The sequence below is a fragment of the Oryctolagus cuniculus genome, chromosome 11 (genome assembly GCF_964237555.1).
Source record: "Oryctolagus cuniculus chromosome 11, mOryCun1.1, whole genome shotgun sequence".
In the NCBI taxonomy this organism is placed as follows: domain Eukaryota; kingdom Metazoa; phylum Chordata; class Mammalia; order Lagomorpha; family Leporidae; genus Oryctolagus; species Oryctolagus cuniculus.
Window position 1 is genome coordinate 70693436 of NC_091442.1, and position 25000 is coordinate 70718435.

Sequence of the window (25000 nt, forward strand, 5' to 3'; positions counted from 1 at the left end):
TACCTCTCAAATAAATAAATACAATCTTTAAAAAAAAAAGTTAAAAAAAATGGGAGAAAAACGTTCTTGAGTTAACTGAAACCACACACACAGCTTCCCATGTCAAGTCATGCCATCCAATTACATAATACACACAGTAGAATTCTTTCATTTCTGAATTGACTTTCCCAAATTAATAATTTAACTAAATTGTTCAAATTTATATGCAGAAAATTCAAACTCAGAAAACTGGGGGAAAAGAGGGAAAATAAAATTTTCCGCCAACAATCATGCCTCCCAAAATGAAGAGGCAGCTGACATCTAGTCCTTAACAATGTCTGTCAAATTCCAGGACGTCTCTCAAATGTGGGACTTTATCTTCAAAGTCCTATTTGTGGAGCACAAAGAATAAAAGTGCCTCCGCCAAAGTAGTCTGGATGATTAAAAGAGTACAGGACTGTTGAGAGGAAAACAGCTTCGGTATCAATTCAGTAGTTGTTCTGAGGTTGGGGATCTGACAATTACAAGTGCTGCTTATTATTATATAAAAACAGTCCTGGGACGGGCGTGTGGCAGGACAATGGGTCTCTGCACGGGACAACTGCATCCTGTATCAGAGTATCTGAGAATGATCCTGCCTCTGCTCCCAATTCAGCTTCCTGCTACCGTGTCTGTGAGGCAGCAGTGACGACTCAAGTACTCGGGTTCCTTCCACCCACATGGGAGACCTAAATAATGTTCCAGGCTCCTGGCTTTGGCCTGGCCCAGCCCTGGCTGTTGGCAGCATTTGTGGGAGTGAACCAGTGGATAGAAGATGCTCTCTACTTTTTTAAATAAAAATTTAAAAATAAAAACAATCCTTTAAGTGAGAACTTTAGAAAGCAACAGTGCAAGAGGGTATATTAAGGAGATGACAAAAACATAACCACCAGCCAAAAAATATCCAACTGTGTGTTCTATGAATAGATACCTGGGACTTAGGATTAAAGTAGCCTGAGATTAAACTATAAAAAGATTCAAAAACTATAATATTTCAAAAAATATAAAAAGAAATGACAAAAAATGACTTAATATCCTAATGATAACATCAGTGATGTTCAAAGTGCACTTGTGGATTCACACAAGGGCATTTCAAAAAGTTCAAGAAAAACGCAATTAAAAGATAACTTCATTTTGGAGCAAAACGTTGTTTGAAATCCATGGTTGCTTCAGAATACACAGTTGTCATGAACTTTCTGAGACCCTCATATGCATGAATTTGAAAATATTTTACACCAAAATAAACATCTTTTAATTCCATTTTCCCATGAACTTTTTGAAGTACTCTTGTATATTCCTTCATCAAATGTTAGGTGTAGGAAAATAACAGTTTCTTATATTTAGGTATCTCATAAGCAGCCACAGATAGGAAATGTATTTCAGAGGGGTAAAACAGTCTAAGACTTGAGTAAAACACAGCCCATATTAAATGTCTATAACTTGTTCAACTAAAATTGTATTACCATCACTAATCATTGACTTCTCAGCTAAAAATTATTATTCTAACTCCAACTTATTTAAGTATTTTGCCCAAAGAAGTTAAGGCAATGATGCTAGTAATTTAAATATTTTAGCCACCAACTATGATTAATAAAACAAAAATTATGTGCCAAAATATCGTAAGAAGAAACCTTAAAAAAAAACAGATTTTTTTTTTATGACAGGTAGAGTTAGACAGTGAGAGAAAGACAGAGAGAAAGGTCTTCCTTCTGTTGGTTCACACCCCAAATGGCCACCATGGCCAGCGTGCTACGCCTATCTGAAGCCAGGAGCCAGGTGCTTCCTCCTGGTCTCCCACGAAGGTGCAGGGCCCAAGCACTTGGGCCATCCTCCACTGCCTTCCTGGGCCACAGTAGAGAGCTGGACTGGAAGAGGAGCAACCAGGACAGAACTGGCGCCCCAACCGGGAATAGAACCCAGAGTACTGGCGCCGCAGGTGGAGGATTAGCCTAGTGAGCTGTGGTGCAGGCCAAAAAAACAGATCTTACATCAACAATAACACCAACAATCCTCTTCTGTATCACAGAAAGATGGGGCCACTATCAGAAAAATTATTTAATCTTGAAAATTAATCTTCAGTTGAGACATTAGAGGACTGGATGTTATAAAATAATCAAATTCGTAATACTATCATCTGAGTTTATAGACAATTAAATGTTTGATTGCAGAAAAAAAGTGTTTTTTTAACTTTAAAGACTTTAACAGTAACTATTAATCTCTCAAGTGCTTGTTAGTATAAAAAAAGTAAATACACTGATAAGTTAAATGCTTATTCATACAACTTTAAGTTCCTGACACTTTTAGTGCTACTATTGTTATCTCTTTAAGTTACCATCTTTATTACTAAATGAAATACACTGTGAAGTTAAGTTGTTATACAGACTCAAAGATGAGAGCTTACTGAGTCTATGCGCACTCACCTGGTTTGGCACATTTTCCTTCACTCGTGTCCACACCCCAGCTTTATAGAAATACTGAGCTGGGCTCAGAAATTTTGCTCTATATTCAGAATTCACCTTCCTAATAGAAGCGAAAAGAAAGTAAATATTTCACCCAAGTTGATCATCTAAATACCTTGATTTAAAAAAAAAAAAAAAAAAAAAAACTAGTACATACCCAAGCCTTTGATGTCTCCAAGGAGTAAGTTTCTTTTTAGGCTGGTTTGAGTCTTTTGATGCCATCTCTGCTTCTAATTTTAAAGGAGTGTCTGTTTTATTACACTAAAATGGAAATAATTTAAGCTTTTCACACTTAAAATATGTTATACATTACAGTGAAAACATAGATGTTATAAAAGTTGGACTCAGATATTCTATTATATTTCTGTTTCTCGAAGTAGGCTTCAACTGTGAAAGGTAACAGAAATCACAAAAAAATTAACAAGCAAATTTCGAAAAATAGTGTAAGTGCTTTTTTTTTAAATATACCTCAGGGTATTATTTCATTTTCTAACAATAAACACTACAGATCTTTGGTTAGGGAAGAAAATTTGAAAATTAACAAAACATACATGTCAAAATAAAACTTTGTTACTACATATTGAACCATTGTTCAAATTCTTAACATTTGTCCTTAATATTATAAATTAACATTTAATTGTTACAGTAATTAAACATAACATCCTAGTGAGTATGCTTACTGAGTAACTTAACAACTCTTTTTTGCTGACCAACAACTCATCATAGGTCATGTGTGTGTGTGTGTGTGTGTGTATACACATGCATATACATATATACATATATCCCCATTTAGTCATAGTTAAGTCATATACTTTCTATTTTTAGAAGCCACAAAGTATCAGGTATCATCATTTCAGGAGATTTAAAAACAGTATTTATATTCCAATTATCTATAATTTACAATTATTTTTTGCCTGGTGCTGCAACTTAAATAGCTATAATTTCATACACAGAAGCGGTTGTTTGTATATCCTGAGGTAAATATTATGAGTTACACTGGCTATAACTTGACATGCTAGGCTAAAAATACATGTGTTTTTGTATTTAATTTCATTACTTAAAACAAGTATTTCTGTTATAATTACGAATCCTGAAGCTTGCACTCCTGTAAGACCAACCACCAGATATCACACACAGATTTTCCTGCTGCACTGCTAAGTATTCATCATACCACATTATCTTTAACAATTTGTTTAAGTCTCCCCACCAGCCCAAGAGCTAGTGTTTCTTATCCTTGTATTCTCAGTTCTACCCAGTGCCTGGCTCCTAGCAGGTGCTACATATACACCTGACATCAGTTTAACAAATGAATGAATGAACTATTAAATATAATGCCTATATATTAGGTATTAGTGAAAGAAAATGTGTAGAATCTGAAATCAAGGGGAATTTTTTTTGTTTAAAGGTAAGAGGTTATGAGTACCTTCTTTTCAGGAGATAGTGTTTCACGAATTCCGTTTTCTTTCAAATCAGTTCTTAATTTGGGTTCTTTCACTGGAGACAAACCCTTGAAATTTCTTTTGTATTCAGTTTCATGGATGACTGAATTACCTTTGAATTGTGGAACAAATTTGCTTTTACTGTGGAAAACCTTAAAACAAAAATTAATTCAAGTGTTTTTTTGTTGGTTAAATGTATGGAACTTAAGTCTTCAACTGATTTAAAAATTTCACATTACACAAAGAAGCAATAGCATATATGCTCTTTCATAATTTCATTTGACATACCTACTGAATATCCAAAAGTAAACTTTCTGTATCCATTGCTATATTTTGAATAATTAATGCAATCAAAATAACCCAAAGTAAATCATAAGTAAAATAAGCATATTTTAATAATATGAACAGACTTTTGCTTTATTATTGCTTCTTTGCAACTCTGTTAGCTCTACAGGTTTTTTTTTCCTCCTTAACATGAACTGTGTTTCCATCCTGCAAAAATCTAAAAACCTTAACATTCTGAATACCTGATACATTCAATTTGTTTAGTTCCTCCTACCCCAGCACACCCCAACTTCTGCTTTCTTGCATTTAAGTTTTTCATTAAGGCAAAGAAAATATTCAGGTAATATCTATTTTAAAATGTTTCCTTTACCCTTACTACTTCACGAGATGGCTTCCATGTTATAGCACGTTACCACTGATGCCAAGTGAGAAAGTTAGGGAGTTCAAATAAGATACTGAGTCTTGCTGATTTAGAACACGGGACAATGCATCTCCACACACATCAAATCCCAATAGTCTCGTTCTTAGTACAAGACAACTTCAAGGACTTCACAGCCAAAAACTGTTCTGACTCCTTTACATGATAATATAAGGAATCTTTTCAGAAAACAGGTGTCTGATGAAATAGAGCTGAACAGCTCCTTTAGCAGATTCCCATCAACAAGCATTGAAAGTCTGTCACACAGCTCTCCAATCCACAGACCCTGAAACTGATATGCTTTGAACTAACAAAGAGCATTTGCTTTCAAAAGAAATTCTTTGAAACCCTCACTAATGAAAGCAATAAAATTGCCAGGGAAGGTACTGCTAGTGATTTATTTTATATTGTGCTTCTGATCCTAGAAAAATAACATTTCTACACAGTGCTTTCATTGACATGTAAAATTTATCAATGGGGCTTTGATTTTAATCAGCTCTAGCTTTAAGGTCAAATACTCTAAGGAAAACTGAACAATCACAATTTCCAGGTCATAAGTACTTTTTTTAGGTACACTTAACTATGCAAGAACATTTGTGAGCAAGCAAAAGATCATAGATTCTATTTACTAGGTTATTAAACGGTACCTATCACTTTATGTTACTTTATATGTTCTGAAAATGTTACATAAGTTTCAAAGGTATTTTAAAAACTTAACAAGTAAGCCTAAAGCTGCCACAATTTATAGGATCACTGGTTTCATTGTCTTAGTACTGCAGGATGACTGATACCCTCTCAGTCCTTGTGGGTATATAAAGTACACAAATGAATGCTGAAGTACAGCACAAGATGAATATCAAGGTGTGCCTGTGTTTATAAAGAAAAACACAAAGACCCACAGAAAGAAAAGAGTAAGCTGTCCTAAGTCTCTGGGGATTCTTTAAGAGGAAGTACAGCCTGAAGTCTGGTTAAGAACAGAAATGAGAATTAAGAGCCTGAGAACTGTCCAGAGGATGATAGCAGAAAACAACATAGTATTTATTTGTAATGGTAGCACAATACTAAAACTCCAAGAATATAATGAAATCCAATATTACATTTTGTTATTCCTACAGTTTTTGAATTTTATAAATATAAATTGATAACCACTACTACTATTTATCTGACACAAAGGCAAAATTATATATCTTGTGTTACTTTTTTTATATTTATCAACATAAATATCCAAACCAGTTATACTTTTCTTAAGACAGAAAATATTATTATTGGTCAACTAAATGTAACATTTTAGAATAAAATCATTTTACTAACTTTTTAATAAACAAAAATCTTATAGCATGCAAAACTTACCAGCTTCCCAAGTTTTCATTACCCTATCTCATATTTAGCATATGTGATAGACGTGGTAACAGTAACCATCAGTAGCCTTGGACAGTATAACTACCATAAATCTTCAGTGATAGCAAAACCTTCATTTTCAGTTTTCCAGAACCTACCTCCAAGCCTACTTAAGCACCAAATTGCTTTCAGCTCTTGGTTCTCTGTAAATCTGCATCACTAGATCAGATGACAATACTCAGAAGGGTATTACATCCATTAAGTACCTGATGAGCTGGAAAAACTGGAGCAGTGTCTTTAGAGGTCTTCCAGACAAACTGCCTTTGATATTCAGAATTTCTCAGGGCATTATGTGCAGGAACAACAGTCAATCCAGCTTTCTTACGCAGAAGTCTATCCAACTGTTAGGGGAAAAACAACCACTAAAAATGCCATTAAAAATTTCTATGCAAACTTTTTCGTAAAACACATAACATGAGACTTACCCTCCTTAGCAAATTTATACCTGTACCTCACAGTATTATTAACTGTATCCACACTGTTGTGCAACAAACTTTTTGCAACTCATAAAAAAATCTATTTTTGAACTGTCAAAACTAAAGTTCTTTCTGACTACTGTCAAGGGATGATTATGCACCCCAGAAAAAGATCACATCTCTCAGTCCCTTCCTATGCATCATACATAATTAAATCTATTCATAAAGAGCACAGAACACCTTGCCTGATCCACTCCGTGCTTCTTTGCCCACCAGATTCACACACCCCCCTCCTTGATCCCCTGTACCCTCTCCTATCTCAACAAGCCATGGAATCTTCTCCACCACTCCCAGCTGCCTCTCTGGGATTCCAGTCAATCGTGGACATGACCGAGGAAGAAACGGGGAGGCAGTGAGATCCCCGCCTGGGTGCTGGTAGCCTCTGCTTATGTGCTCGCAGGCACCCGCCACAGGCCAGCTGTGACACAGGAGCGCAACACTGCAAGACCTTTGACAGCCAGCCAGAACTCTCCTTCCTCTTGCATTGTCAACTGAGGTTCTGTTTGTTTGCTTGCTAGTACCCAATGACAAAGTGAAAGGGGATAAGTAAAAAGTCGGCTCAGCATCCCTGCCAGAAGCAACGGCCTACTCCTCCTCTCTGTCTCAACTTGATCCCTCCCTGAGGACAAGGGCTGCGATCTGATGAGAGAAATCCAGGGGCAGGCTGAACATCCAGTGAACAGCTGAGTATCTTAGTAGAACCAGCACAGAATATCGAGTATCTAGAACTACATACAATAACCAAAATCAGCAGTCTCTCACCAACCACACTATAGATACTGGATGAGAAAATAACAATGGAAAATTTTAAACACAAAACATAGGAGTACTGAAATGATGATGAACTCAATAAAGAAGTTTATGCTTCTGAAAAGAAATATATTGAATATGCTTACCCGATTATCTACATTTTCTGAAGGAAGCTTGGTAGAAAGTTCCAGTTCCTCATGTTCAGTAACCAGTTCATGGTCCCTTTTCACACCTTCATTATCGTCCACCACATCTGAACTGCCTTCAGCTCTGGAGTCTGCCGAGTGAGATCTGGTTCTCTTAGAAACCCTGGGGGCTTCCAGTGGCAGGACTCCTTGTTGGCTAACACCTTCCACTTCTTGTGGTTTGGGTGTTTCTGGGGCTTCAGGTTCTGGTGATGCCACCACTTTGTTCTCTGTGATGGCTCCATTCCACTCAAGAGATTTTGAAATCTGTGGGTCATGGTAAGGGACTCTTCTCTTTGAAATAAAACTTGGCTCTTTTGTGATCCCTACAAAATATGGTATACAAAGATAGCAGCCATCAAAGCACCAAGTTATAAAGACAACTTTCAATAATACTTTTGAGAGGAGACACAGACTTTAAGATTTAGTTGGGATATACACACATACACACACACGATCCTTCAGGTTATGGAATAAAAAATAAGTACTTTTCAATACTTGACCATCACACATACAATAAGTACTTTTCAATACTTGACCATCACACACACACACAATAAGTACTTTTCAATACTTGATCAGCACACACACACACACACACACACACACACAATCGAGGTCACCATGTTGAAGTTATCCTCAGGGTCACTGGAATGGCAATGAACCTGGCAAGCCAAGCAGTACATGCTGCCTCCGTTTCTAATTACTTTCCTGTGCTACTTAATGGAACAATGGGCCCCAGTACTGTCAAAATTTGGAACTTTTCACAAAGCTGCCCTTATGCGCAGCAGACCAAGATGAGCAGGATCAGATGTCATTATGCTGGGTCTTGGTTTTATGTTTGTCTTGATTTCCTGAGAATGAAAAAGAATGAGCCCTTTTCACAAGAGCTAAGGTGTGATTTCTCTGTATTTCTGTCTGGCAAGCGAATGTCCAAAAACTCCACCTTCTGCCAAGGTAAAAGGAGCTCGGTGGAATGACAGCCACTGAGGCATCGCCCTAGTTAGGGGCCATTCTTTAAATAGAAAGGAGACTGCTACAGGATGGGAAACAAGACTAAGACCAGGACAGAAGGAAGGGAAGGTGGACAGAAAATCAGGCACGAGGTAAGCTCAGAGCTCCTCAGCCCTCTCATGGATGCTTTGGCCACTGAACCCAGGGTCCCCACCCTACAGGCCTTCCCTAGACCAGGGGTCTTCAAACTGGGTGCACTGATGACCGAGGGGCACACAAAAACATTCCAGGGGGTAAACAGAGATGGGCAGCTGAGGGGGATCATTTCCCAGATCCTCACCCCTATATGCGCTCTGGCCTGACACAGCTCTATGTGCCTGAGGGCTGCACCTGCCACCAGCAGTTCTATTTGCCTCTGCCCCTTTCGTCAGCACTGCTTTACAAAAGACCAGCCTCTGCACTGCAAGAAACCTACTCTGGCACCCAACCCCAAGGTGTAATACAACCTCAGGGGTAGGGGGACAAACAAAGGGATGATCTAGAAAGCATAATTCCTGAGGGAGAGCATGGGACAGGCAGGCAAAGGCAGAGGTTAGAGGTCACAAAGGAACACCACCTTATTTCATACAGCTCCACACCTTTTCCATCACCCATTTTAGGATTAAAATTGAGATTGGACAGGGCTGTCACACAAAAGGCATAGATACTATACTAACTTTGTATTGAAATCAGGCAAATTTGGTTGCTTACTTTGCCAAGAAGGACTGACTCTGCCAATTCTATAATGAACATTTTCCATATACTGAGTGAGCTACATTGACAGCTCCAGTTTTCACAAAATATATGTAAAATAGATACACAATATCCAATATGCTAGAAGTTATTATATCTTTCAAAACTATTTGTAAAACTTTTGATTCAAAAAATTAAATATCTGGGCAGGTGTTGTGGTGTAGAGGGTTAAACTGCTTCTTGGAACACCTGTACCCCAAATTGGAGTGCCTGGGATCAAGTTCCCCCTCCACTGTTGCCTCCAAACCAGTTTTTTGCTATGGTGCCTGGGAGGCAGCAGATGATGGCTCAAAGAGTCCCTGCCACCCCTGTGGGAGACTCAGAGTTCCTGTCCCAGTCCCTGCCGCAACAGGCTTTTGAGGAATGAACCAGTAGATGAAACATCTCTCTTTTTTCCCTCTCTCTTCCCCCACTTGCCTTTCAAATAAATAAAAATCTAAAATTTTTTTAAAAGTTTATAGAAATGTGCCTGGCGCAGTGGTGTAGATTAAATCTCTGCTTGCGGGCTGGCATCCCATTTGGGTGCCAGTTTGAGTCCCGGCTGCTCCACTTCCCATCCAGCTCTCTGCTTATGGCCTGGGAAAACAGTGGAAGACTACCCATGCTTGGACTCCTGCACACACACAGGAGACACAAAGAAGCTCCTGGCTCCTGGCTTCATATTGGCACAGCTCCGGCCATTGTGGCCATTTGGGGAGTGACCAGTGGATGGAAGACCTCTCTCTCTCTCTCTTTCTCTGATTTTGTCTCTCAAATAATAAAAATCTTTGCAAAACAAGAAGTTTATAGAAATCAAACTAAATGATAAGTTAATTTTAAAAAATTAAATGTCAATTTAAAAATATGTGAAGCAGAACAAAGAGTTTCTAAATTCTTTTAAAGACTACAGGCTTAGGGCGGGCAATGTGGTGCAGTGGATTAAGCTACCACCTGGGACACCGGCTCCCAAATCAGAGTGCCAGTTAAAGTCCCTCTCCTTGACTTCCAGCTGAGCTCCTGGAAAGAGAGTAGGATGATGACCCAAGTACTTAGGCCCCTGCTACCCATGTGGGAGACCCAAATGGAATTCTGAGCTCCTGGCTTTGGCCTGGCCTAGCCCCAGCTGCTATGGGCATTTTAAGGAGTGAATCAGTAGATGGAACATACACTCTTTTTCTGTCACTCTGTCTTTCAAATAAAATAAAAAAAACTTTTTTTTTTTAATTAAATAAAGGGGCCGGCACCATGGCACAGTAGGTTAATCCTCCGCCTGTGGCGCTGGCATCCCATATGGGCGCCAATTCTAGTCCCGGCTGCACCTCTTCAAATCCAGCTCCCTGCTAGGCCTGGGAAAGCAGTGGAAGATGGCCCAAGTGCTTGGGCCCCTGCATCCACGTGGGGGACTTGAAAGAAGCTCCTGGCTCCGGATTGGCGCAGCTCCGGCTGTTGCAGCCATTTGGGGAGTGAACCAATGGAAGAAGACCTTTCTCTGTCTCTTCCTCTCACTGTCTGTAACTCTACCTCTCAAATAAATAAAATCTTTAAAAAATAAAATTAAATAAAGACTACAGCCTTAGCCTTCTCTTTGCTTTAACAGTGGCCAGGGCTGCAGTGGAAAATGAAAAAGGAAGATTCTCAAGTGGTCTGGCCTCGTCTCCTGGCATCAGCAAACCTCTAGAGAAAAAGCCATACTGTGCTTAAAGAAAGGCCAGTCCTCGGCAAAACCACCATATTCCTTGCCGCCCTTCTCACTCCCTCGCTGAGCAGCCTGGAGTTGATACTCCACCCCTTACCTAAAGCCCCCATTGACCTCCCTCCCGGAGACCATTCCATCTTTCAAAATGTGTCATGCTGCGAAGTACCTTTGCTCCCACGGTCTCCTCCCATCCAATGCAGGTGATGAAGCTAAAATGTTATAGAGGCAACAATCTAGTTAACTAAACATGCAGTGCTGTCATATCCACATCAGGCCACAGAGGATATCTATACTTAAAGACTTATTTTCAATTTTTTTTTAAAGAATAATGTATTTATTTTCTTGAAAGACAGAGTGACAGAGAGACAAAGAGAGAGAGAGAGATCTTCCATCTGCTGGCTCACTCCCCAAATAGCTACAAGAGTAGAGGCTGGGCCAGGCCAAAGCCGGGGGCCCAGAACTCCATCCAGGTCTCCCACATGGATGGCAGGAGGCAAGTCCTTGAGCCACGATCTATTGCTTTCCTAGTACATTAGCAGGAAGCTGGATAGGACACAGGGCAGCAGAGATTCAAACCAGTGTTCCGACACAGGATGCTGGTGTGGCAAGTGGTGGCTTAATCCACTGCACCACAACATCAGTCCCTTGATTTTGGGTTCTTACCTGTTGGAGTCTCAACAGCATGGAGTTTCTGGTGGCTTGAGCAGGGGTGCTGGGAGCACAGGGAGACCCAAGCTCTTAAGTCAGGCTCAGGACTAAGGATCTTGATGCCACAGGAGGCACCTAAAGGAGCAGCCAGTTCTAGCCCACTCTCCCTTTGCTGTCCAAACCTAATTCTCAAGATGCTCGCCTTGCTTTACTAACTTCCCAGGCCTGGCACCCGACCCAGGTTTCAAACAGCTGGCATCGCGTCGGCACACTCAACCACCAAGCACTGCTCTGCATACGCACCAGGACTTATCAGGCAACACGTCACTTAGCAATCCTATGCAGTGAGCTTCCTACGAGGTTCAATTTGTCCAGTGTCACACAGCCAGTGTTGATTCAAACTCAGTGTTACTCATTCATCCAAAAATTCATTTTATAAAGCAGCAAAGTAGCCTTAGGCTCTGTTAGTTACTGGAGGGTGCAAGGTAATGCGTAAGACAGAGCCCTGTTCTCAGCTATCTTATATCCTAGCAAAGGAGAAATTAAATAAGTAGGTACAATAAAGTCAGTCCCACTCTGGGAAACTTTGGCTGATGGTTGACTTCTCTGGGATACAAGGAGGAAACATGTAATGACAAAAATGTGACCTGTGAACTCATGGCCTTCAAACAAAACAGACTCAATTTCAAATCATGGTTCTGCCACTCACTCGCTGCCACCCTGGGGCAAGTTGTTCAACTCATCTATGCTTGCATTCCTCAAGATCGTGGGGTATTCTTCCCCACCTCTGTCCCTTGACAGCTTTGGGGTCCAGCACAGATGTCACCTCCCTAGAAAAACCTTTCCTGACTATCAAATCTAAAGTGTAGGGGCCAGCACTACGGCATAGCGGGTAAAGCCGCAGCATGCAGTGCTGGCATCCCATTTGGGTTCAAGACCCAGCTGCTCCACTTCCGATCCAGCTCTCTGCTATGGCCTGGGAAAGCAGTAGAAGATGGCCCAAGTCCTTGGGCCCCTGTACCCACGTGGGAGACCAGGAAGAAGCTCCTGGCTCCTGGCTTTGGATCAGCCCAGCTCTGGCTGTTGTGGCCATTTGGGGAGTGAACCAGCAGATGGAAGACCTCTGTCTCTGCTGCTTCTCTCTCTGCCTCTTCTCTCTATGTAACTATGACTTTCAAATAAATAAATCTTTAAAAAAAATCTAAAGTGTATTCCATCCAATGCAACTCTGCCTCTATCACACTGCCCTATGATTTTGTACACAACCGGAAATCCCTCCGCTTACTTATTGAGTTGGGTGTACACTGTCTCACCACAGGTCAGAGACTCTGGTCAGGGCTACATCACCAGCAGCTGGAAACACCCCTGGACGACAGTAAACCCTCAAGAAGTACCCATTAAACCAATGAATCAGGCGACCAGGCCAGCTGAATTTTGAATAAATCATTTTATAAGCTTAGCCCAAGGTGGACTCAAGTGATAATGGCTCTCAGTTTGCCCGACTTACCTAATTGATCTGACCTAAGTCCAGCCCATGGGTGCCTCTGCCCCCCTGAGGAATTACAGGACTCTGACAAGTAGGACTTTTTCCACAGAAAGTTCCTCTGGTATTCACTCAGCCCCTGTAATGCAAAGAACAATGTGAGTACGGTGTGGTATGAACATTTCTTTAAGGCAGACATCAGAAAAAAATAAATAAGACAATTGGAGGCTTCCAGCTTGCTAATTCAACACAGATGGGCTCCTTAATGATGGCTAATATTTACCCAGCTCTGTGCTAAGCAGTTCACATGTATTATACCCTTTAATCCCCACAGCGACTTGAGGCAGGTGCCAGCAGGGCTCCAAGGCTCACAAGCTCCCCCACCCAGAGCACACTCCGTATTATGCCGCGTTCCTTTGGGGGCTTTGATAAAGTGAAAAAAGAACTCCCTTCCCATTCTGGATAAGAGCCCTTAAGATGAAAGAGTAAGAGTCAGGAAGGCTACAGTCACCTGTTCTTCAAGGGGCGCCTGTCGCGGACAGCTCCCAGAGACTCGGAACTTTTAACGAACCTTGAAACTACACCACCGGGAAAAATGTGTATTGCTTGTATTCCCTCTTTACTGAGGACCCGTAACTGACGTCTTTAAAACACACACTTTAAAGTATCACAGGGAAGGAGGGCCAGACGCTACCCAGTGAGAGGGGTCAGTTCCTCCCATAGGAACAGCGCCCTCCTCCCTTCTCCGCTGCTGAGTCCCTCCATACCACCTGACTCGCCGCGAACCGCACTCGGAGGTGTGTGAGCGGGAAGGGAGCCAGGTACGCGGGGCCTCGCGGCTCCGGGCAGGGCCGCGACACGCAGGCCGGGGCTAACAGCCCCTGCGGGGCCGAGGCGCGCAGCGCACAGAGCCAGCGCGGCCCCTGCCCCGTCCCCGCCCCGCCGCGGCTCCCCTCGGCTGCCTTCCGGCCCGGCGATCCCGGCCTCACCTTGAAGCGCACCGGCATGTCGCCCGGCGCCGGAGCCCCCGCCACTCCGACAGTTAACGGGACGAAAAGCCCGGGGGGGCGGGGCGACAACACAGTTCCCTAGGAAAAGGCTCAGCCTGGCGTCCCCGACTACGCGCCGGCGCACTCCCCACGTCTCGCCTTGAGCCCTGTCGCTCCGCTTTTCCCCGCCCACCGTGAAGCGTAAGAACCAATACAGTCTCGCAGAGCCCCTTGCCGTCATTATAACTCGACCAATGAATGCTCGGTCGGGGACCGCCCACCTCCAGTGCCCAATCCAGAGTGCTCATAGAGATGGCGGGCGGAAGTTTAGCCAATGAGGCTCCCGGAACTGGGATGGGCGGGGCTCCGCGGGAGCTTCGTCCTAGGAGGGATTGATGGGTCCTGGGCCGCCGGCTGCTGGTGCAACAATGGGTTTGTGTGCTGGTGGGATTCGAACGTTCCCGGCCTCGCTAAGCCCAGGATCTTTACATCATAAAGCAAGAACGTGTGACAGAACAGAATGCTTCTTTTTCTGCAAAGTGTGCAGGTCTGCTCCGCGGAAAACCTATTCCTGGAACCGGCAGCCCGCCACTGTGTGCTATTGATGGTCGCATCGAAAGGGGTAGGCCAGAAAACAAATATAGCTTAGGTAAATTTAAAAACATTTTATTGAAACTCCAAAGAGTTTCCTTCAATCTCCACCTTCCCTCCACCCCCCCCCAAAAAAAGGTATACACAGAGCACTTGTTTTAGAAAATATTGATTAATCATCCTTGTGCATCTCAACTTCCAAACCTTCAGCCTTGTTCCTCCGCTCGCCCTTTTTTGAAAACTAAAATTCCATCTGATTTTAATAGACCATGACTAGCATCATCAGTAAATATTTCTTGACAGAACACTGTGCTGACTCTGAGCACTGGGAAGGAAATAAATTTTCCAGACAGTCGGTGGATGCACTTGGAAAGGAAGTGCATCTGTTTATTCAGGAGCAGTAAAAAGCATCAGGTGCTAACTGTCCAAATGAGAGGTGTGGGAGTCATTGCCGAGGGCAGAGATGACTAGACAAAGGCTCAGGAGGAAACACGCAGGCTGGGCCTTGAAGACTGCAGTAAGCAGAGAGGAGGCTGGGATGATCAAAGGGCAGGCGGCTGAAGAGGATGCTGCCAGGCTCTTTCCAGGAACAACGAACACAGCGCTTTTTATTTTGTCATTCGTGGATGGTGTAAAAGCCACCTTTTTCATACTTTCAAATATCAACATCAATCCTGGCTGCTCTGCTTTCAGCGTTTTCTGCAAAGGCTTGTCTTCCCAATCCTAACTGATGTCGCTGTTCTTCATCATCATCACCGAGATACTTAAAAATTCATTTGAAGGAGCCACTCGATATCTGAAACAAAGGGAATATTGAATTAGTCCCCATGCAGCCGTGCAGCCAGGGGCCCTTGATTCGTGTTAATTGGTGATGACAGCATCTCTGTGGTGTCAATTAAGAAATGCACAAACAAGACAGGGGAACATACAACAAAAGTCCTCTCTAGGAAGGCAGCCAGATCTTAAAGGGTAGGAAAGACACATCTCTGCTTGTAGACATAGCTTTGTTGCCACGTATCGCTAAGGTGAAATCAACAAAAGCAAGCATGCAGAATGTGTCGGCTAAACAAAGGCAATGCTAACTGTGGAAGAGCTCAGAAGAGCAGGGAATAAAATACCAGGAAAACCAAACAACCGATGGTAAACCTGGTCACATTTACTACAAATGTATTATAAGGACTCGAGGAAGGACAACCTACTTTGTTATGGTTAAACAAAAGCCCACCCTCGTTTACCAGGCAATGATGTAGAAATGAAGAAACGGATACCTCAGTAGCTGAGTTTTGCAGCCTGTGGTTTGCCAGCTCCTTGCTTCTCAGCTACTGCAGGAAATAGACCCAGGACCCTACGAAGTCCCACCCAAGTGTTCTGAAAGCCCCTAGGTGGTGTCTCACATGTTCTTACAGCTGCCACCTACACTGTGCCCAGCAGCACTGCCCTGTGTTCCAATAGTCATGTGCCCATAGGTGTCACTCTTGCTGACAGCCACCTGGTTAGCTTGGTACTGAGTCTCCGCTGGGCACAGCAGTCTTCCTTATCCCCAAAGGGCTCGGAGAGAAATGCATGGAGTCTGGGCCAGCAATTCCTCCCCTCACAGCTCTCATGCAATGCTTCTGTCTCCCACTAGTGAAGGCCCCTCTTGCCTTAGTAGATTTCTCTGTTGCCTGTGAGAGACTAAAGGAGTACAACCCCTTTGAAAGGCAATTTGTCATTCCTTTGGACCCAGGAATTTCTCGCCTATAAATCCATCTTACATAGATATGTGAAATCCATCATCCACATGTATGTGAAAACATATTCACTTAAGGTTGTCTGATGAACAAACCGGTTATCCTTGCAGGGGTGGGAAAGTTTTTTCCTGCCAAGGGCATTTGGATATTTATTGCAACACTTGCAGGCCATACAAAATTATCAACTTACAAATTAGCCTGCTATAGATTTACTGAATTTCGAGTCCTGCCTGCAGTTGCCTTGGAAGGGCCGGACCCAGTGATTCCATAGGCCTTACATGGCCCACGGGCTGGACCATTCCACCCCTGTAGGAGGGAACTGTTTCAGTGCATTGTGGTTCCCCTGAGGCTCAGAGCCAGAGCAGGCTACCCGGCAGGTGCACGGACGGCAGGGAGACTGTTCTGTCCCTTTGAACCTTCTCACCCAGCAGTCCCAGGTGAGTCGCTCCCCCCACAGGTATCCAGTACTGCATCTGTTAGGATCCAGCCAGAAAACAGAAACTGCAATGGGCAGTTCAACCAAAAGAACTTAAGTTAGTAGATTATGTTCAGAAGAGGGGATATTCACTCCAGCAAGGAGCTCAGATCCTGAGAGTGAGAGGATGCAGACCCTGAGGTTACTAGAATGAAGAGGTCTGCAGGAGGGGCCTGAAGGGAGATTGCTCAGAAAGGCTCACGCCCAGCCAGTGTGGGTGCCTCTGGGAGACAGAGTGAGGAGGTCTCTGGGAATGCCAGGAAAACAGGAGACTGCAATCAGCTACCAGCTTTGTGGGACAAAGGATCCCCATTGAGGTGTTGCTGACAGGAACAGTGAGCGAGAGAGGACATTGCCTTCCCTCTAGTGTCCTCGCTTAGCACACCTGACAGGAGCTGCCATGTGGTATGCGGAGTCTGAAGGGCAAGATGGAACTGATAGGAGCAGCTCACTCACCTGCACACAACCCTTAGAAGGAGCAGGCATCAGGGCCAGCGTTGCGGCACAGCGGGTGAAGCTGCCACTGGGAATGCCAACGTCCCACGTGGGAGCACAAATGCCAGCCACTGCACTGCCCTCCCAGCTTCCTACTGCTGCACTCGGGAAGGCAGTGGAAGACGGCCCAAGTACTTGGGCCCCTGCTACCCATACGGAAGACCAGGATGGAGTTCCAGGCTTCTGGCTTCGGCCTGGTCCAGCCTCAGTCATTGTAACTATTTGGGGAGTGAGCCAGCTTTTGGAAGATTTCTCTCTCTCTCCTTCTATTTCTCCCTCTTTCTCTGTCACTCTTCCTTATGAATGAATGAATGAATGAAAAAAATAAATAAATAAATAAATCTTAAAAAGAAAGAGAGTTTCTTGAGAGTTAACGTGGAAGAGTCTCAAAGAACAAGACAAGACACTAGAGTGTGTATAGAGTACTCATATCCCACCCAGTGAGATGGAAGAAGGAAAAATGAACCAAAACAGGCCGGCGCCACAGCTCACTAGGCTAATCCTCCACCTGTGGTGCCAGCACACCGGGTTCTAGTCCAGGCTGGGGCGCCAGATTCTGTCCCAGTTGCTCTTGTTCCAGTCCAGCTCTCTGCTGTGGCCCGGGAGTGCAGTGGAGGATGGCCCAAGTGCTTGGGCCCTGCACCCGCATGGGAGACCAGGAGAAGCACCTGGCTCCTGGCTTCGGATCAGCACAGCATGCCGGCCATAGCGGCCAAATGGGGGGTGAACCAACAGAAGAGAGCTCTGTCTCTCTCTCACTGCCTAACTCTGCCTGTCCAAAAAAAAAAAAAAAAAAAAAAAAAAAAAAAAAAAAAAAAGAACCAAAACAAATGTCATGTGATATCAAATGAGTATAGTGGTGTTATTTACAGGTGTTTTCCCCATCAGTCATGAGTCTAACTCCATCAGCAGCAACTGTAAGGACAAAGAACACTGTATTCAGCTTACTTATAAATAAATGGAAATGCAATTATATTGGTAGTTATGCTTCTCACACAAAATAACCCCTTCCAGTAGCCCTTTCTAGATTCATCCTGACTTACATTCATCACAATAAGGTTTTTTAAAGACAAAAACATATCCTTTAAGTCAACTCTTACTGATTTGAAATAATAAATGCACTTGAAATACATAAATGTAAATATACTCACATACTATTCATTCTATAGAAAATAGGAAGTTGATGAAAGCGGGCATTTGGTGTAGTGATTAAGACGGGGACCCATATCCCATATCAGTGTTTGAGTTCAAGTTCTTGTTCTAATTCTGATTCTAGATTCCTGCTAATGTGTACCCAAGGCAACAGTGATCACTACTACACACCTGCAAAACCTGGATTGAGTTTCCAGCTCCCTGCTTCAATCTGGCCCAGCCCCGGCTGTTTGCTGGCATTTGGGGTATGAACCAGTATATAAGAGATCTCTCTGTTGGGTTCTCTCTGCTCTTCAAACAAATAAATAAATATTTTTTAATAAGGAAGTTGTTCACTACAGAAACTAATAAGCTGTCATTTTCTTGGTAGCTGTTGAAAGCATTGAGAATTTTCATTAGTCTCTAACAATATTTAATGTTATTTAACAAAAAAGTATTCTATATGTGCAAAACATAATCAGACAAGGGTTGAAGAAGGAAGACAGAAAGATGAGGAAGACATGGCCCCTGCTTTCAAAGACAGTAACAATCTAATGGAAGGACTGACATGGACACGAAGAACACAGGAAAGGAAAGGAACAAAGGAAGCAAGGCAGGGGCAAATGTGAGCCCCTGCACACTCCAAAGACGCTTTTAAATCTAGTGCCAAGACGGGGACTAGAGAGCAGGCAGGAGGGAGGAGCTGCCTTTATATTCCATTCTGAGAGACACCTGATCTGGTTCACTCTCCTCTGCTATGCCCTTGGTAGCTGAATTCTGACCAGCCATTCTTTGGGAAGATCTAACATCTTCTCCAGACCAGATCCCCTAAATGGTAAATCACTTGCTGCTATCTGTTGTGTGTGTGTGTGTCTCTCTCTCTCTCTCTCTCTCTCTCTCTCTCTCATCTTGTTTCAGAAATCAAAGTAAAACAGAAGCTGCTGTTTTATCAACACAGTGATAAAACAGCCTGGTATTTGCAAATATGTCATTTTCTCTGAAATACCTTGCAAGAGAACTAAAATTCCAGTGTCCAGGCTGAGCGATGCTCTTAACCCTGTGGGCTTTCATTGGTGAATCTTGAGCTTAACTTTGCCAAAAAGCAGTCAGTCTGATGACTGCTTTTGTATCCCTCTTTCAAAAGGTATTAACTGATTGTTCCTCATATGAATGAATCTCTGATTGCACAACTAGAAAAAAAAAGACAAAATTAAGTCAATGGATTCAGTCTCAGAAGCGAAATTGCTGATGAATGTCAGTAAAAATCAAATAAACAGATCTAGGATTAATGCTTTCCAAGGAGCCAAGTGCAATCTGTCCTCCAGACGCTAAGCCAGGGGATGCCTCTGCTGACAAGGGAGTGTCTGGCTTTTGAATCAGTGGGGCACCTTTTTGGAGAGACTCCAGGTTCTCCTGACAACAAGGACCTTTTTTTTTTTTTTTTTTTTTTTTTTGGTGGTGAGCCTGAGGGACTCCTTGCCATACAAGGCCACAGCTGAGTAAAGTAATTCTCAAGAAGGCATAAACCACTGCAAGCCTCACATACCATAATAACAATGTTACATCCTGGCTGAACAAGACACAGAGACCAAAACTGGAGGCCTCAAGATTCCTTTCATTTAAAGGTTCTGGCTCTCAGTGATTCCAAGAATTGCCTTCTCTTTCCTCCACTGATTGCTCATTGTCTTCAATTACCATCTTTTTGCAAAGCATCCATAGGGGTGCACATTTGTCCAGAATCGCTAACTACAGATTTGGAAGCCCTAATTCTCTGACCACGTAACATCAGACACTGTGTCTAAGACCAAATCAGAAGATGCTATCCAAGGGACTTCGTGAGAACCTTGTAAATCTCTAGACTTACAAAAAAATACATTTTGAAATCTGTGTTTTATTCTTTTGTAGTTCATGTACATGTGCTTTAATAACTACAGGTCGATACCAAATTGCCATTATGATTCCTTCTGAAATCACTTTTTTTTCTGTTAGCAATATGCTATATCAAGGATCAATAAGGGGAGCCAGATTTGTGGCACAGCAGGTTAAGCAGCTTCCTGTGATGCCAGCATTCCATATGCACACCAATTCATGGCCAGGCTGCTCCACTTCTGACCCAGCTCCCTGCTAATGCACCTGGGAAAGCAACAGAAATTGGCTCAAGTCTTTGGACCCTTGCCACCCACTTGGGAGATCTGGACATAGTTCCAGGCTGCTGACTTTGACCTAGCCCAGTCCTGGCCATCGTGACCATTTAGGGAGTGGAAGATCTCTTTGTTCTCTCTCTCTCTCTCTCTCTCTCTCTCTCTCTCCTTCTCCCCCAACTCTGCCTTTCAAATAAATAAACACTTTTTCTAAAAAATATTTTTATTTGTATTTTGCTTCAGCAATGAGTTCATAAAAACTTAGACTATGTTGTACATTCTTTGGTCTCCCAACTTCTATTAATTGAGTTATGATGTTTGACAGTGTAGAGCATGATATATCCAATTGTAAAAATATTGCCCATATAAATTTTAAAAAATTGTTTCAGTATCACTGGGCACTACCTATGGGGTTTTAGAAATCATATTTATTTAGTTAATCATTGCTATGGAAGATACTGAGACTGACGGTTATGATTTGAACAGAAGAATCAGCAGGCCATTATTACAATAAGCCCACCTCACCTCTGTATACGCTGCAAAGATAATTTCTACTCTAAATAGCCAGAATAAATTATATTCTCTGAAATTTCACTCTGACCAATATTATGGCAGCTCAAACACGTGCATTTATCTCTGTTACCTCTTTGAACTCCATAAAATGACAGCAAATGATTAAAGCATGCATAAAGTGGTGAAGTCAAAGAGCAGAGCAGAGAAGACAAGTACAAAACAGAGACATCAACAAGGGTTTGGAGCATCTGTTGTAGACTGGGCTCTTTGGGAAGCAGACTCTGAGATGAAGTTGAATGTGCTGAATGTTTATTAATGAAGGCCCCTGGAATCAACACCTGTGGAAGGGAGGGTAAGAAGCAGAATTAGGCAGAAGTCAAGTTGCAAGCAGGGTCTGATGACAGCCTCAGCCAGTCCCAGGAGGAGTCCTGAACAAAATGGCCCATCAGAGTTGTCCTGCCTTGGCCAAAGTAGGCCTCCATAGGAAGACCATGTCTGTGGACACTGGCTGTCTGTAGCAGAGGCTATCCCAAAGGGGAAGACAGCAGAGGGAACTCACTTGCAGCATCCTTCCTTGAAATGGCATATGGACAGTGCGCCCTTGAAAGCAACTTCCTACTAAGCAATCATCTGTACCAATTGGGAGCTGGTCTCAATGCAGCTATTACAATCTTTTCTAAAAAAAAATGTATTTATTTATTTGAAAGGCAGAGTTACAGAGAGGCAGAGGCAAAGAAAGAGGTCTTCCCTCTGCTGGTTCGCTCCCCAAATGGCTGCAACGACCAGAAATGGGCCGATCTGAAGCCAGGAGCCAGGTCTCCCATGTGGGTGCAGGGGCCAAGGACTTGAATCATCTTCTACTGCTTTCCCAGGCCATAGCAGAGAGCTGGATTGGAAGTGGAACCGGCAGGACTCAAACCAGCGCCCATATGGGATGCCAGCACTCCAGGTGGTAGCTTTCCCACTATGACACAGCGTCGGCTCCAATAACAAATTTTTTTAAAAAAAGATTTATTGACTTATTTGAAAGTCAGAGTTACACACAGAGAGAAGGAGAATCAGAGAGAGAGAGAGAGAGAGAGAGAGAGAGATCTTCCATCTGCTGGTTCACTCCCCAATTGGCCCCAGTAGCTGGAGCTGCGCCAATCCAAAGCCAGGAGCCAGGAGCTTCTTCTGGGTCTCTCACATGGCTGCAGGGGCCCAAGGACTTGGGCCATCTTCCACTGCTTTCCCAGGTCACAGTAGAGAGCTGGATCAGAAGTGGAGCAGCCAGGACCCGAACTTATGCCCATATGGGATGCCGGCACTGCAGGAGGTAGCTTTACCCACTACGCTACAGCACCGGCCCCAGTAATTACAAATTTTTTAACTGTGAGTAGTTGTTATTAGGTTACAAGAATGGTCCCTGTTTGCACCACTTCTCTTCACAATTCTCAAGCAATGGAAATCACATAGTCTACTAATTTCCAACTTATTCTGAATAATGCTCTTCTGATTCTGATCATTATTACTACTGGCCTCTATTGATACAGTGACTGCTTCATGTGTATTGTGTATCTGATCGGTTCTGTCAGGGCCGCTGAACGTTGTGCAGGAATACGGGGCTTTATACAGAAAGGAGAGCCCCTGTGGATGTGAGAGAAGCTGGGAGAACGAAAGTCCAGAAGGTCACAGCTGGAGGACTGGAGAAAAATTCACTGACGCTTGAGTCTGGAGCCCTGGCGTATGGTGAAGAAACTCGAACACACAGGTGGGGTGTGAGAATCCTACTTTGACTCCAGAAAGAGGGCTCATGGATAAGATCCCGAGCTCTCGCATCTGCTGAAATCCTGGTCTCATCAACTCCTCAACCTGGGAATGACAGTCTCCCTTCTCTTCTGCCCACCAAATCTTGTGCAAGTCACAAAGTTTCATTCACCAACTCCAACCCAGATCCACAGAAGAAAGAGGATCCTGGGAACACTCCTAGCCTCAGGCAGAGAATTCTAGGAAAGTTCCTAGCCTCAGGCAGCAGGGATGCCACAGGTGCTGAATTATCCACTGACTACCCATGCAAAGATAACTCCACTATCTAGAAAACTCCATTATCTAGCATGTAGGTGTCCCTGTTAACATTTGTTGGCAGATACATCTCTAAGGGATGAAATAACTTGCCTGAGGTCACATGCTAATAGCTGGCAGAATTCAACTCAAACCCAGGTCTGCCTAGTGCCCTTGGTGATATTTTCACAACTTTGCTGTAATAGCCCTTCAAAATCTACACAATTACTGATAACCTGTCACAATATTCCTTTAAATAGCATGCCCCATCTCTCATGAGTGCCGGAGGCATATATTTTGACTAAACTAGAACATTGTGGGTAAGAGATTTCAAGACTAAAGTGATGTGTTGGGGATGCGTGCCTCCTTCGGGACCAATCTGGGATATTTCTGTGCTGATCCTTGGTACCAGGTGAACTGTTAGCTTACAGAGCTGCACGTTACCAGTCATGGAGGAGAGGCCGGTTGCAGGAGCAAGTTTAGTGGGTTCTTTTCTTCAGCTAAGAATAGAAATTAAAAGCCAGGAAATAATTTGCAAAGAAGCAGAAACTTTTATTTGATTGGCAAGCGACAGAAAAAGCATCTGGTCCGAGAGGAGAGCGGGCCGAGTGCCCGAGCGGGACACTGGCTTTGAGGAAGTGTCCTGGTTTTTAAGGCATTACTATTTCTTCATTGGGTCATTCTATTGGGGGTGCCCATCGGATGAGGGACAGCCTGACTCTTTCCAGGAGTTCAGTCCCCTCCTCTGCCAGCTCTGGGCAGAAGACTGCAACTAACTTGAAGGCGAGATTTAAAACCACAGGCTCACACACCTAGCACAGAAGCTATAGCAGGGAGATGCTTGTGGGTCTGGAGACAGGCTCTCCAGCCACAGCGGCCAGCCTGCTTGTGAAGGACATTCTGCCTACGTCTGAGGGGCCCACAGACCCCCAGCCCCACTGGCCAGCCTCACTGCATCTTCAGAAAGTGCGTGTTCTTCTGATTGGAGAAAAGTTAGTATCCACTTGTCCTCAATTCTCCCAGCTTTTCCAGGTATTGTGCCCTGCAATGCTGATTCCTTGAGCTTCCTTTTGGAGAGAGGGAAAGACATCTTTCCCAAATCCTCAAACTGAGGGTGAAGACCCCCAAGGACTCCATTTGGAGAGCTTGACCTGTTCTCCCTAGACTTAATGAAAGAGAACAGTTGCTACCTAATTCCCACCTACAGAAAGATGGTGGGGAATGATTGTGGCTTAAGTCGCCAGTTTGATGATAGCATGAAGAGAAACAGATGCATGAGGAACTAAGTACATTTCTACCCACTGTCAGGCAGAAGGTATGAGTTTCCTAAGGGCCAGGTTGGGCAGGTGGAAGGGAACTAACTGGGAGTCGTGCCTGATCCTACCTAAGAGAATTACCTGATGGGAAGGTGTGACCCAACAATAGCTTGCCAGAAGTCCAGGTAGTGAGAACAGGATGGAGTGTTCCCCCAGGTACAGCCCCACCCACACCAAAGAAACTATAATCAGAAGTCTTTGGGGGGCAGACCTCCACAACACCCCTTGGGGGATACAACCATCAGTTGTGCACCTGTCACCTAGAGGAAATCATCAGATTACAAACGACAAAAGCCACAAGAGACCTTATGTCATTAATCTCCTTTCCTCCTGAGCCTGGCTCTGGAAATGTCAGAAATAGCACCCAGAAAACAGGGAGTAAAAGTTCAAGGCAAATCAAGGAGATAGAGGAGTTAATTATGCATTTTGCTGATTGCAGGTATCCAAGCCCTAATCAGGCATATGTTTGGGGAGGAAGGGGTCAAAAGGAAAAAAAAAAAAGGGAACTGGATCCTTTTTGTTCTAGGTGGGAACTTTAAGAATCACTAAAAGGAGGCTGAGATTACATCTGGGAATGGGATTTAACAGGGAGAGGTGGA

The 25000-nt window shown here is 43.5% G+C and overlaps 1 protein-coding gene across 6 annotated transcripts in view; it reads right to left on the minus strand.

Moving 5' to 3' along the window:
- MDM1 (Mdm1 nuclear protein) overlaps positions 1–14394 on the minus strand; it is a 32177-nt gene extending 17783 nt beyond the window's left edge. For 2 of the 6 annotated variants that reach the window (XM_051846432.2, XM_051846431.2), the window contains exons 1-7: positions 14251–14394; positions 13005–13119; positions 7390–7754; positions 6224–6358; positions 3901–4068; positions 2635–2738; positions 2439–2538 (exon numbers count right to left, since the gene is read on the minus strand). In XM_051846432.2, the coding sequence (XP_051702392.1) occupies positions 2439–2538; positions 2635–2738; positions 3901–4068; positions 6224–6358; positions 7390–7754; positions 13005–13119; positions 14251–14277 (1014 nt within the window). In that variant the 5' untranslated portion in view covers positions 14278–14394. Of the gene's footprint in view, positions 1–2438; positions 2539–2634; positions 2739–3900; positions 4069–6223; positions 6359–7389; positions 7755–13004; positions 13120–13491; positions 13889–13969; positions 14134–14250 lie in introns of those variants that run through there. The other 4 variants (XM_002711318.5, XM_008256764.4, XM_051846434.2 and 1 more) reach the window with 3 other exon arrangements.
- Positions 14395–25000: the final 10606 nt, after the last annotated feature.